This window comes from Platalea leucorodia (assembly GCF_965183815.1).
Source record: "Platalea leucorodia genome assembly, chromosome: Z".
Taxonomy (NCBI): Eukaryota; Metazoa; Chordata; class Aves; order Pelecaniformes; family Threskiornithidae; genus Platalea; species Platalea leucorodia.
This window is the reverse complement of record NC_138858.1, coordinates 50562839-50577406: the sequence shown is the minus strand read 5'-3', so window position 1 is coordinate 50577406 and position 14568 is coordinate 50562839. Positions and strand designations below refer to the sequence as shown.

General features: G+C 40.4%; 1 protein-coding gene across 1 annotated transcript in view; it reads left to right on the top strand.

Annotated features, from left to right (window-relative positions):
- The first annotated feature begins 1003 nt into the window (after window positions 1-1003).
- SPTLC1 (serine palmitoyltransferase long chain base subunit 1) overlaps window positions 1004-14568 on the top strand; it is a 38453-nt gene continuing 24888 nt past the window's right edge. The window contains exons 1-3 of the mRNA XM_082335523.1: window positions 1004-1100; window positions 3075-3182; window positions 11902-11996. Coding sequence (XP_082191649.1) covers window positions 1029-1100; window positions 3075-3182; window positions 11902-11996 — 275 coding nt within the window. The 5' untranslated portion in view covers window positions 1004-1028. The remainder of the gene's footprint in view (window positions 1101-3074; window positions 3183-11901; window positions 11997-14568) is intronic.

Here is a 14568-nt window from a genome sequence, read left to right as displayed (position 1 = left end):
TAAACTGCCATTGCAAAGGACTTTTCCCTTCACCTCCCCCTCTTTTTTGCTGTCAGAAGTATAGCAGCCTTAAGCAATTAGCAGCAGTTGCCTTGTGTTGGAACAATGAAACTGCTGAACAATAGGGATAGGCTCATTATTATGAGAGACCCAGCCCTATGATAATCCAGACCAGGAACTCCAAATTCACTGCCAGAAGAATTACTGGTTAGTATGTTATTAACTTCACTGCATTTGAAGCTGGAAACAATTCATCCAGTGTTTCAAAATCAATTTCTCAGTCTCCCAATCATGCACATGTATGTCAAACACTGAAAGCCAGAATCAGATGCTGAGAGCAGGGGTGTAACTTAATCTGCAGCCGACCAAGACAACTAATGTGGCCCACTGTTCTGGGGGCAATTTGGAACTGGGAGGCATACCAGACACATTCTTTGAGGCTGGTAGTAGCAGCCATCTCCCAAGAGCCCAAGAGTCCTCTCCAGCACGATGCGATGGCCCCAGAAGTACTTAACAGTGAGCAGAATAATCCTCATGAAGCTAAAAAACAAAAGGGACATTTATTGTCTCTGTCTTGACTTTTCAGACAGCCTCAAACCACGTTTTTTCCTCTTTACTGTGTAGAGCCCGGAATTTGACAAGTGTATCACTAAGTTCAGAAACTTGGGGAAAAGATTAACTATTACGCATTTCAGTCAGTGTGAAAGTGAAGTTCACTGATTTTAACCAACCGCTACTGTAAAACTATAACTTACTGTTCGCTTGTAGTTAGCCACAGCACCCAACATTTTTGGTATCACCTGTTTAATCAACTGCTGCCCGGGTTCCCCTTCTTTAACCATGGTGAAGACTAGCGGACTGCACCCGACGGGTGCCGTTAACGGCCGCCCGCCGCCGCCTGACCCGCCCTGCGCCCGCCGGGCCGGAGGGGGCGCTCTCTCGCCGCCTCGGGCCCGCCCCTGACGCCGGCGCAGGGCGGCGGCGGCGACGCCCGGGCGGCCGCAGAGGCGGAAGCGGCAGGTTCGGCCATGGCGGCGGCGGCGGCGGCGGGCGTGGGGCAGCAGTGGGTGTTGGTGGAGATGGTGCAGGCCTTCTACGAGGTGCGGCCTGGGGCGCGGGCCCGGGTGGTGTGCGACCGCCGGCGGGGGGCGGCTGGGGGAGGCAGCCGCCGGGCAGCCGCCGCCGGGATGGGGTCGGGTGTGCCGAGAGGGTCCCATCGCCGCGCCGCGCAAGTCGGACGGGGCCCCCGGGCGCCCGGTGGCTGGCGGAGCTAGGGAGCCGGGTGCGAGGGCGCCCGGTCCCCGGGCCGCTGATGTCGGGTGAGGGAGCGGGAAGGTAGGGCCGGGCCCGCCCCGGGGCTGGGGAGCGGCGAGCCCGGCTCGGCGGCGGGGGAGGGCGGCGCTGTGCCTCACCTGCCCGGAGTCGGGAGCGGGCAGCGGATCAGTGCCAAGCGTGCGAGACGGCACTCGCAAAATTGCGAACACACGTACGTGCACCGTGTCGAGATATCGAAAACATAGGTGCACGCACTTTACGTTTTTCTCTATTTAAGTTTATAAAGCTGCATTTAAGGTGTATACCAGAGCATTAAACCTGAATAAGATTCACAGTGTTCTTTGAATATAAGGTCAGGGTTTGTAACTTGCAAGTGTAATTTACAAAGGAAGAAACAACCTTTAAATGTTTATGCTCGAGTTCTTTCCTGGAGGGGATCAGAGTGGAGTGTTTGTATCCAGGCTTTGTCTCATGATATGAAAAAGGATGTCCTGGTGATAGGCGGTGTTCTTGTATCAACAGTCTGTTTCCCTCCCTTCCTTTGGCAAAGGTTGGTAACTTTTTAAGAATTTATACTAGGGTTTGCAGTAGAAATATAGAAATGGTTAGCTGCTGAAGCTGGTAGCACGGTCTAGTGCGCTGAATTCAGGATAATTGTAGACACTGAAAAGCGCGGGGAAGTAGTTTGTGTGGACCTCTACTGCTACTATACTAAGTGTTCTTTAGATGTCATGGTGTACATGTGTATTCTTAACTTGTTCAGTGAACTGAAAAGTACTCTGCAAATGATAAATTCATTATGTGCAGTTTGATATGCCGTAGGACTCCTTACAGGTTTTTGAAAACTTGTGTTCAATTTCCTTTAGTTTCTGAATGTGTAGTTCATTCTGCTTCCTTTGTTGGCAGGTCAGATCCCACCAGAAAATGTCGATGTGTGGGAGCTCTTCCACTGAATTGAAGAGGGAATGCGCTATTGTGTGTGCACTTTGAGTCTTTTAAAAATAGTAGACATCCACAGTGTAGACAGGAGACTTTCTGAAATGGAAAAAACTAGGTGTCAAATGCTGATGCCATAACTCCACGTCTACTTTAAACTAGCTGTGCTGCCAGAGGAAACTGACTTTCCTCCCTCCAAGCACCCAAAGAGGCTAACTTTAACTTGCATCAGCTCTGTTCTGGTTTGCTGTATATATTCCTAAATGTTGTGTCCACACAAGAGAGTAAATGACACAGGAGCAAAACTGTTTCTGGTGACTGTGTTGGGTTATACCTGCGCAAAGTGCCTGTGAAACTAACAAAAATGGGCTACAAGGACAGGATTAGGTTTCTTTGTAAGTAATAGTAGCTGTCGCTGCTGGTGCAGTATAAGTTGTAAGAATGTAGGGTTGAAGTGGGTGTGTATAGATGACACAGACCTTAAAGCTCTCAGGAGAATTCTGCTTGTTGTGAAACTTTCTGCCTTCATGGATACTGGTATAACCTGTACAGCTTATCTGCCTTTACTCTCAATACTCAATTTATGTGCATGTGTGGAACTGAAACTGCTTATCAGTTTAGAGCATGCCTTGTTCATTAACAACAGAATAAATCCATTCAAACTCAAGTTAACAGCCACAAGTAGTAGTTGCAAAGCAATCCGCTTTCATATAATTATAATTTTAACAGATGTAGAAATACGTATCAGCTGATGATCAGCTTTGATTTTTTTGAGTGTACTAGTAGAGACAAAACTGTTGCAGAGTGTCACACTGATTCAAACAGAATTCTGTGTAGACTTATTTTTGTGCTTTTATTTTCAGGCTCCTGCTTACCATCTCATTTTGGAAGGGATTCTAATTCTATGGATAATCAGACTTCTTTTCTCCAAGACGTATAAGCTTCAAGAGCGATCTGATCTAACACCTAAGGTATGGTGGAAAAATATTTTTCTTTAGAGAAACAGTTTATAGTTATTGATGTATTTGGCTGTTGAACCACTGCTGCATCACAAATTGTGCTGGTTTTTCTTAGGATTTCAAAGAGTAAGCTTACTCTAGACTATGAAACTGCTTATTGCTTAAATGCTTCAGTTCGTGCTTTTAAAGCAGCACTGTTTGAGAGTCTAAGAAATATAAAAGAACTGATGTGACCGTGACTGCTAAGCTATGAAAAGCTGGCATTAGCTCGACTCAAAGGATGGCTTTGTTTTAAAAATGGAAGCTATGCTAAAAAAACCCCACCAAACAAACTGAACTGTAAGTGTGTAGAGAGTAGGAGAGAGATCAGTCTGTACATGTGGTATCTGTGAGTAATAACTCTTAAGAGTTTACAGTGTTAAGTGGGTTCCAGAAAACTTTGTAATTTAGCAGCAATTTTCTTCTTTTGCAATGTAGTTGTCTCAAAAAAGAAAAGCTGTAATTGTTTGTGAGGACTGGAATTTCTCCCTGACTTCTGGCTGGAGACTATCAGGAATGAGTAGAGTTTTGGAGATGTAATTAGGCTTGCTGCATAATGTCAGAGGATGCCATTGGATATATTGAAAGGGTGATTGGAGGTATACTCTGAATGGTGAACAAGGACGCAGTCATTTTTCTCGGTCAAAGATGAGCTATAGGGATGTATTACAATGTGACAACCAGCCTGTGTATGTGAGGGATTGATCTGAACAATCTGAAGTCCCATATAACAAACAAGCTTAGTTTGCTAGAGCTTCAGAGGAATGGTATCCTTTATGAATGGGATAAAACACTGGAGTTTCTTCATGGTACTGAGGAAGGTTTGTGAAACAGATTTATGGGTTTGTCATTGCCATCTATATCATGCTCTTGCATGCTTTTTGATCTTATTCTTGCTAAGGATACATGTTAAGCCTGTGGACTCTGTGTAGTGCATCAGTGAACAGCATGCAGGGACTACAGGCACAAGGCTGTGACTCAGCAAATCTGCGGGCAGTGTCCTCTTTTGGGGAGGACTTACTAAACGAGCTTTGAGTATTCTAGGGAACACTTTAGCATGTATTTATTGGAGTCATTTAATATTGGAGGCAAGAAGCGAGCTGAGCAGGAATCAATAAAGGCCAGTTCAGTTTTGTGCTTGGAAAGGTTTGAATTGATACTGGATTCTTGAAGTTTGCCGCCTGTGGTAAGAATACAGAGGAGTGAACACAAAGGGAAGGCTAGTGTGGTGAAGCACCGAATGTTCAGATCATTTAGGAAGACATGCTGCAGCTTTAAAGTAGCCCCTGATTATCCATTCAGAAACTATGATAGTTCATTTAGTAGAGTTTTCCTGCATCAGATGGTTTTGATCTCTGGTATTTTGGAGGATAACTTTTTTTCTTTTGAAAGATCTGTTCTCTCTGCAGTAGATGTTGGGAAAAGGCTCTTTGCTACTCTTGTGTAGTTGGTGACCTGAAAAAGCTGAAACCAATCTCTTCCTTACAGTGTAAGGATTACACTCAGATACTTTTATGTTTGTCTTGAATGTTATCATCCAGTTGCAGGGCATCTCCTTCATTGACTGACAGACCATTTTTCTGAAGCTGAGATGTTTAAGAAAGTGCTCAGACAAACCTGGAACAGCGGTATGCAGGGAAGAAAAATTCTTCTGTATCTTCTTAACTGGGGGCAATGAGCAATTGGGAGATTGCACGTGTAGCTGATCTGCTGCAGCTCAGTGGAAGCAGGGGTTTGAAGGGGGTCAAAAGGGGGAGAAACATTTGGAAATGGCTCATGCTTAATAACAATCCTACTTTTGCAGGATGACTAGTAAAGTTCACTGGCAGGACAGCAGTAGCAGGCTTTCTGAAGAATAGAAGCATGCAAATACTTTATTGCTGTGATACTTTTGATGAGATTTATACAAACTTTACTGAGCTTGAGGGGTGGAAAGGAATGTGAATACTAGCAAAAATCCAAAGGGATCAAGAATTGCGTTGTATAGATACTAGATACATTGATTCATAGTGGCAAGGCACAGAAGAAAAAAATCTGCAGAGTGCTAAGAGCTGTATTACAGCAAAGGGTTTGAGCTGAGATGTTAAAGACATCAACACCTCTAGCTTTTTGTTACCTGTATCTTGATGGCAAGAAGAATAGTAAGGGGGAAATGCTCTTTGGTCTGATGGTATGTTCAGGTTGGCTGACGATGAAGGAGATCGTTGGTCTAGTTGGCTTTACCATTGACCTCTGAAGATGGAAGCAGTGTTTTCCATAGAAGAACTGTATTTGGAAGGCAATGCCTTGTCTACAGATAGTTTATTGAAAGTAAGCATAAATAAAACAGTGAAGTGAAAGTGTGAATAAGTCTTCTACAGTCGGGGGACTTAAGCAGACATCAGAGGTGTGGAGTGATTCTGTCTCTTTTTCTACAATGTAGGTAATTACTGTGAAGAGCACTCATTTATTTTGTATAGGGGAATGGCTGTGGGGAAAAAAAAAAACCACCTTAATCTTCACTAAAAATCCACAGTTGACACTGGTCTGTGTTGCGGCTTAGCCCCAGTAGGCAGCTAAGCACTGCACAGCTGCTCGCTCACTTTCTCTCCCACCCCCAGTGGGACAGGGGAAGAGGAAAGGAAGAGTAAAAGCAAGAAGACTTGTGAGTGAGGGTAAAATTGTTTAATAATCAAAGGAGAGGTGGAAGAAGAGAGAAACAAGACAAGTGATGCGAAGACAATTGCTCATCACCTCCCATGGGTGGACAAATACCTCCCAGCCCGTTCCCGAGCGAAAGATGGCTAACTTCCCTAAACCCCCTCTTTTCCCTTGTATTGCTGAGCATGACATGATATGGTATGGGATATCTGTTTGGTTAGTTTGGGTCATTTGCCTGGTTGTGTCCCCTCCTAACCTCTTCTGCACCCACCAGTTCACTGTGGCCTTGAGACGGTGCAAATGCTCTTCAGCACGAGCTGCAACATTAGTGTGTTATCAGCATTGTTTTGTTCACAAATCTAAAACACAGCGCTGTATGAGCTGCTATGAAGAAAATTAACACCATCCCAGCCAGACCCAGTACAGTTTGTTTCATACAATATGGGATCCCACACAGCTAGGCTTCTCTGTGTGTGTTGAGCTACATGTAGTAACATGCCAGCTGTTCAGTGAGGAGACTGCTGATTTGCCTTCTGATTTGTTCTAGTTTGATTCATGCTGTGGTGTCCAGTCTTTACCACGCCAGAAAGAAATACTAGGTTGCTCAGGTACAGGCGCTGGAGATAGGCCAGCTCAGGCTACCTTTATGTCAGCCAGTCGTGTAATGATACTTGGAGTTTCTGTGTGAATTGTCATTGGGGTTGCTGCCAGAGCAGAGCTGGCTCCACATAATAAATATCACTGAAGAATACCACTATTGCACAGGCATCTAAATTTGATCTGTCAGGACCAGCCTGTCCTGGGGACCAGGGGTAGATGGTATATTGTGCAACCTAGTGCATTTAGGAGTCACACTTCTAAAACAGTGAAGAAATCCACCCTGAAGGTGGCTTCTGGGTTTAGTCAAAAGTGTAGCAAGAGTACTACGAAATCCAGTGCAGGAATCAACTTTCAACTGACTGTCTGCCATCCTTTAGTAACAGTGTTTGTAGGTATTCCTATTGGTTCTATTCCAAAATAATGAAATCTCCCAAATCATTAACTAGAAAGGTGGAGTACTTCTCGTGACCATAAGTTCCTGATAGTTTGGGATTTGGGGAAGTACAAATAAGTCTGTGGCCAGACAGGGTGCTAGACATAGAGATTCTTGTGGGCTTTTCACCCAAAATAAAATCTACAAAAAAGCGACAAAATGCCCCTGAAGACTGGAGCAGGCTGTGGGAGATTGCATGGCATCATTTAACTACAAGCTCACTCTCCAGCCAACAACCATGTGTGTGAAAGGAAGGTGCCCTCTAGATGTAGGTCTCTTTCACCCTGCAGTAAATGATACTGAACTTCTCTCTCAAAATCTCTGAAGTCCTACTAGGAGCCATGTCTTACCATTTGTGGATGGGAGGAATAGTTGTTTTCTTTGGTTTCAGAATTTTTACTGCAGTAGTAGCATGGGAACAGTTTTATTAGAGCAGTATTAGTCAGGAGCCTGGAAAGTTCCTATCAGAGATAAATGTTTAATGTGTGGCTGAGAAATACTGTAAGCCACAAGAGCTCTCTTGCAGAACAGCATTCAGAGATTGATCAGATGTTGTTCTACAGGGAAGAGCAGATGTAGTCTGTTCTTGTAAAGGTTTTCAGTCATTTTAAGCCAAGACTCTATAGGTAAAGGTTCCCTTAAGTATTAGCACAGTTTGGAAGAAAGACATTTCTAATTAGCATGCCCATTGTTTGTGCCAATTTATGCCATGCTGATATATGATTTTATAAATACTGTGAAATTAAAGACCTGTTATTTGAGGACCAGCAAATAAAAAGATATTATTGATCTTTGGATATTGACACAGATGCATGTATGACACTGTTTCGAAACAGTAGTGCTAGCTAAGAACTACCTTCATGAACATAATTGCTACCTTTTCTTAAAAAACAGGGTCAACAAGGCGATTTATTTAAATAATTTTGTTGGATGTGTTTACACCCACGTATTTCTTTTACCCAAGGTATCTGGCATTTAAAAAGTAAAAACCACAACCAACAAAATACAACCACCCAAAACCATTTTATTTTTATATATATATGTGTGTGTATGTTTTTAGATAAATATATTTAAAATGTTTATATATATGCACAAATGTATAAATAAGTATGCATATTATAATTTATAAAATATACTTATAAACATTTTGTATCTTATATTTTTGTGTATTGTGTATTAGTCATAAAAATAAAATACATACATTTTATACTGATATTTATATTTTGTTTAACATTTATGTTTATATGTATTAAAAAGAATTACAAAAGGGAAAGAGGGGGAGCTGAGAGATGAGTTCACTTACATTACAGCCTGAGACAGTGGAAATTGAAAGGTTTGAGTTCATTCTTTCCATCAAGTGGATATTTTCATTACAGAGCACTGAGGAGAAATAAGCAAATCAACTATGTATTGAGAATGTTACATTGTGAATTAAAATCTGGTTTCTCTATATGTTTGAAAATTAACGTTTTTATTCTTGATACTGGTCTGAAATTTGGTGCCTATTTAGGAGGCAGAAGATGAAAGTGCTGTTCTGAATGTGGGGTCGCTGTATGGAAGCCTGCTTCTGCTGTCTTTTTGGTCAGAGGGAGATGGTCATGTTTACCCTGAAAATTCAGCAGGCCAGGCCAGTGTACAGAGGTACTCGGTGAATGGAAGGAGCAAGGGGTATGGACTGTCCCACCTGCATTGTGGATGGCCATTTTAGATTGAGATTGGTACTCATTTTAATCACCAATATCTCCAATCCCCCATCATAATAAAGGAACTTCTATCACAGAAGCTTTTGATAAACTACTGTCTGTGCTAAGTACATGTGGAAACAAGACATAAGACGTGAAGATGCAATTGTTGTTTATCTTCCTATGTCCATCAAAAAGCAAAACGCCATGTAATGGATGAGGAGAATGAATATGAGCTAGAATTAGTGAAACAGTGTTATTTGAAATGAATATGAGTCTTCTGCTGTATGTTTCATTTTGTGTTAAGAAAAAAATCAGGATGTTGCCACATCTCATCTGTGGCATGTCACCTATGCTGTTAGTTTGTGTGCTACAAACATTTCAAAGGGAAGAATGGAAACTTCTTACAACTTAGCGTGAATGGGGGAGAGAAGTACTAATTAGGAATTGCTCATTATCTTTGTGTTCACAGATCTCAAGTGCAATTGTACTATGCTAATTTATTGTAGTTAGTGTCCTTCTATAAATACTGTTTTTCTTTCTGCTAGACTCCACAGCAAAAAGATTTCGATTGAATTTGTGTATCAGTTGCTAAGCTGCTTGGTGATATTTTGTACCCTTAGTTCAAAAAATTAGACTTAAATGAAAAAGCTAGGTACATGCTTGCACAGCTTTAATTCTGCTCTCTTTGAAGAAAAAGTATGTTATGTTGCCTGCTCTGCCTTTGAACTATGTTGTGTAAAAGCTGTTCAAATGTTCTTTGAGTTCAGGTCTTAAACAGAAGAAACACCATGCTTCCTAAGTCCTTCCCCTTCAGGCATTTAATGTCATCTAATGCTTTTCTTATTTATCCTTCCATAACTGACAGGCTGAACCAGTTCTTACCTGATTTATTCTGCTTCCCAATTAAAACAAAAAACAACAACCACCAAAACAAAAACTCCCCCCTGACCCTATGCTCTAAAATGAACACAAAACTGTTGATGCAAGCTGTGCCGTACATCAGGGGTTTGGGGCCTTTCAACACCAACTGTTGGAGCAGAGTGAAGGCTACATGGGCATACATCCTGCTTTCTGATTTTTCAGAAGTCTTTTTGAACTCTTGTGAAAAGGTATGAAATACTGCTGGGCAACTGTAACCCAGGATATGGTTTCCCAGTAGCATCAGCCAATCTCAGTTGGGACTACTTTGTTGTGAGATCTAGTTTACCTATATGTCCAGCCTGCTTTTGCGAGTTTTCATCTGGATCATTTTTCTGAACAAGATTATTTTCTGGTTTTGTAACTGCCTATGCCAACACAAGGAACAGGAATGTATTTGTGGCTGGGAGAGGACTGTATTGTAGCTGCTGCTGGCTTGCATTGCTGTCAGTCAGCACACTTAGTGTTAAATTACATCTTTGATTTTTTTTTTAATTAGCAATACAGTATAGAGATGCACACTAGTACCTGTTCTGAGATGAGTATGGAATTGCCACTCTCTTGGATCAATGGAGTTTAGCATACAGAATTATGGTTGTGGTTCCACTCTGAAATTACCCTGAATTTGGGTACTACTTTTCCACCATTTTGGTACTGTGTTGCATGTTAATCTTTATAGGGTGTATCATCTGGCAATCTTCTCCCATAGGGTTCTTGAGGTATTTGGTGAGTCATGTCAAATGTGAGGCTTGGTCATAGAATGTAATAATGAATAGTAGTCAATAGTATTTACACACAGCTTAATTTATTATTGTTCTGTTCTCTGGTGCTCAGTTATCTGTTTGTTTTTTTTTAATTGAAGCATTAAAATGAGCTATTTGTCATGCTATTGCACAGGGTAAATTAATAAAACCCCCTACTTTAGTGCTTTCCTCAGTATGTGGAACAGCATTTCAGTGCATACACAACTGTGTGCAAGGCTCCAGCTGGGGTCTGTACTATGGTGGCTAAAGAAACTATGCGCTTTTTCTAACAAAAGTGTAGCCACTTCAAAATATTGAATATATTCAATTCTGTTGCACATATTAATGGCATTTTATTTCCTTTAAAATATATGCCCCATGGGTTAAATTTCAGTAAGAAATCTAACATGAGAAACTTAAATAAAAAGGTATTTAAAGTACATCTGCAAAATATTAGAAACACAAGTGACTATGCTCACATAAAAAGGATCTTTTCTGAAATAAAGGGCTCTTGAAATTTCCATTTCCATTTTGAAACAAACATTTGTGGAGGTCCTGGGATATTAGTTAGTACTGTAGAAATACCTAGAGACAAAGTTATTCATTAGCGCAGTAAAATGAAAGTGATGAAAATGCAGGAGACTAATTGTATTGTTGCGTGTAGTCTCCTTTTGATTTTTGTAGTATCTTGATTTGTGTTTGTACTTCAAAGGCTTTGAAAACTGTATTTGGAAAAAATAAAAATGGAAAAAGATAGTGCTGTGGTCTTTTCAAAAATCAATTGCAGAATTTATATTTTGGTATTGAAATAAGTAGCCTTAAAGATTCTACTGCTTTTTGAAAAAGTAGAGATATATAAACCCATTGTAGTCATACCAGTCAAAGCTAGTGTGTTAACAAATATGTTATCATGTGTGTCTTGCTGTACTAGTAAATAATCCTCCCGGAAAGTTCCGCTTCCATGGTATGGAGGATGATTTTGGTGATTTGCCTGAGTGGTTGCTAATTTATCTGGAACTAGTCTAATGCACTTGTTATGCTAGTCCGCTGCACGTCCTTTGGAAAGTCATCTGACGTTTTCCAAAGCACTTTGAAAGTGAATGTGCATTCAGTATTCCTCCGTCGTTAGGTGGGTGATACGTGGTTTAGTAGTTGCCGTTACCATTTCTTGAGCATTTGACAGTTTTTCTCCATTGTGTCCTGCTCACGTGTGTATTACTTTGCTAAGTATTTTAATGCCACAGTTGTTAAACAGCACTGTTGAAGACTTGAGACTGTGAAGTGAGGCAATTTATATTCAATTATTATCTAATTTTTATTCAATTACATGAACTGTAGAGGAGGGTTTTCATAATTAATAGATTGAATGAAACAGTATTGATTAAAATTTGGTAGGGACACCAAGTTAGTATCTCTTCTCTTGATGATCATATCATGACATCTGTAATGCACAAGCACAACTGGGCTATATTTCTTTACATATCCTTCCCTTTGCAGAATTCAGAGCCCCTCAGTTGAACATACTGAGATAATATCAATTCTCAGTGTCTCAGAAAAGTGACACATATTGGCATACATCATTTCTCATACAACTATTATCAATTGTTTATTAGCGCATAATGTCTTTTCTAATGGAAATCCTTTTTGAGCAGTGTTTCTTTTCTCCTGTTCAGGAAAAAGAAGAGTTGATTGAAGAATGGCAGCCAGAGCCTCTTGTACCTCCTGTATCAAAAGATCACCCAGCTCTCAACTACAACATTGTTTCAGGGTAAATGTAACCAAAATAAATTATCTTTTTTTATTTCAACTCAAATACTGGATATCCCTATTTTCAAGGTTATTTCTTTATTTCCATATCCTTAAAACCTTTCATAAATGAATTGCATTTTTAGATAGCAGGACTGAATTTGCCACTGAAGAGATGGTCTTGGTTTTGCAACGTTATCAAGACTATCTTAGTAAGAAAATCTTTCTTACTTTAAATGTTGTAATTAATTAAAAAAAATATTAGGGCTAGGGGGGCAGGCACTTTATCTTTACATTTATTGTGGGGTCTCTATTGTTTGGTAGTAATTTGTTTCATTTTTTCTGAACATGTAGACTTAAACCTCCAAAAGTGGGTGCCACCTTCTGTGTAGGGGTTGGGGGGAAACTGTGTCATCACAACTCGGTTCAGAAGAAACTAATTTTGTGGCTAGCCACTTGACACTTCATGAAAAGTTGTTCCTCTTTGGACAATCAGAAGTGGAGCTGCTTGATGGCAAAGTTGTTTTGTGAGAAAATTATGGCTCAGCATTACGTTCTTGTGTGTTACGAGGCTTTTAAAATGTGTACTGACTTAGGCAAGAGTCACAGTATTTCAGAAATTGCTTTGAAATTTCTTTCACAAGCTTCAGATTTGTTTATGTCAGTAACTTTTACAATATAAGCATTCTTAATACCCTTCCAGTGACACTAATAATTTAAAATAATTTAGTGACAGAGCACAATTATTTGCTGTCATAGGGAGCTCCATTTTGATGGTTCCGCCACCATGGAAAAGTCTGCCTTAGAAAAGGGATGCCTATTTTAATCAACTGTGGTATCAACAATCCTTCTGTTATTGTTCAGAATTTTGAACAAGCAGTACTGTGGAGTTAAAGGAACTGTTGGATGTGTAAAAAAACCTGAACAAATATGTCTTCTAGATTGATTCAGAAAATGTTTAAATTATTTAGAACTTTGCAGTGCTTACAGCTAGGGAATGTATTGTGACAATGTTAATGTGTTGTGGCTGTTAAACTTAATAGTGGCTGTGGGGAAAACTTGGCATTTGTCTTGTAAGATTTAAACTGCCAACTAAATACCTTCCTCTAAGTTACTCAACAGCTATGAGATTGTAACTTGGGCTATAAACTTAACCCACGCTTCAGAATTAATACAGAAATCAAAGTGTCTGCATCCTAATTCCGGCTCAAGAGCATTTCTATCGCCTTTTTAGTTAGTATTTTAGGGGGAGCCTGTTGATGATAATGAGGTAGTCTTCTTTCAATGATTTTCACGTGTTAATGTCTACTGTGAATGGTGATTTACATAAATCTTAATTATCTTAGTATGTGGTGGTTTAATATTGCATATTTGCAGTAATGTGTGGATAGGATTTATATAGGCTCATAACAACTTAGGAAGTATTAAATATTTCAGAAAAAATTTTGACCCACTCTGTGGCGGAGGCAGATTTCCTCCTCCCTCAATATGCAAGGCAGTTTGTGCCTTATGTTAGTGTGCTCCTTTCTGCTCAACACTTGCATAAGCCCCCAACATAAGAAGGGTGATTCACTGGAATAAGCTTTTCCATGAGTGTTTTCTGCCTAAACATGAGTGTTCCTTTAGAAGGCTGGGTAAAACTCTGATAGCAAAGTGTGGCCATGTTTTCATGAGGGCTGAAGCTTTGTTAGGGGCAAGTTGTTGAACATTGGTGTATTTTCTAGGTTTGAGATGTGGAGCTACAAGGGCAAACTGTTGTGAATTTACCAGGTTCAATAGTATTCTGGGAATATACTGAACCTCATGTTAGTGCCAAAATGAATAGGTATAGGTCTGCTCTTGTGAACATCTGTGAACCTAAGTAGTTGTTTCGCTTAATAGGACTTCCAACATTTGGTACAGCTCGTTGATGAGCAAGACAGGGGAACAGATCCAGCTATACATTTAATGTCAGTCAGTTCCCCGAGACAGTTTGCTGCACATTTGTTTAATGCTACTGTTGTGCAGAAGATGCACTGTAGTAATGCAGACTGCTCCTTTGTGGGGTCAGGTTCAGCTTGTGTCAGTTTAATGTTATGGAATGACAGTGATGAAGATGCACAGCACAAGCATCGTGTTAGTAGAAAGCTTTCCAAAGCTGTTTTGTAAGCTTTGCAATTGCTTGGTTGAAGCAACATGTGCCTAATTATTTAAGTGAACAGATATAAAACAAAATCATGGAGTTCTTTTTAAGTGAAGTTCAGGCAGTTCAGTATTTTTCTTAACTTGCAGTGAATAGCTTGGACTTAAAGTTTATTTGCTTTGCATACCAAATGTACCCGTTGAAGTATTGTCAGCAACCAGATTTGGAGCAGCTGTGCACAGGCATTTGACATTTGAGCAGCCCTGTTTAATTTTGATTGTGAAAATTGCTCAGTGCTAGTTTCCACATGGGAAAAGCTTGTTGAAACTATTGTGTTTGAGAAGTAGTATAGGATCTCAACTGTAATATTTGACAACACATACAGAAATGGGCAGACATAAGGTTTTGTATTTGGCTTAGCTTTGAGACTTCTCAACACTCTGAGTGATTAATTGAAACTTTTGGTTTTGTA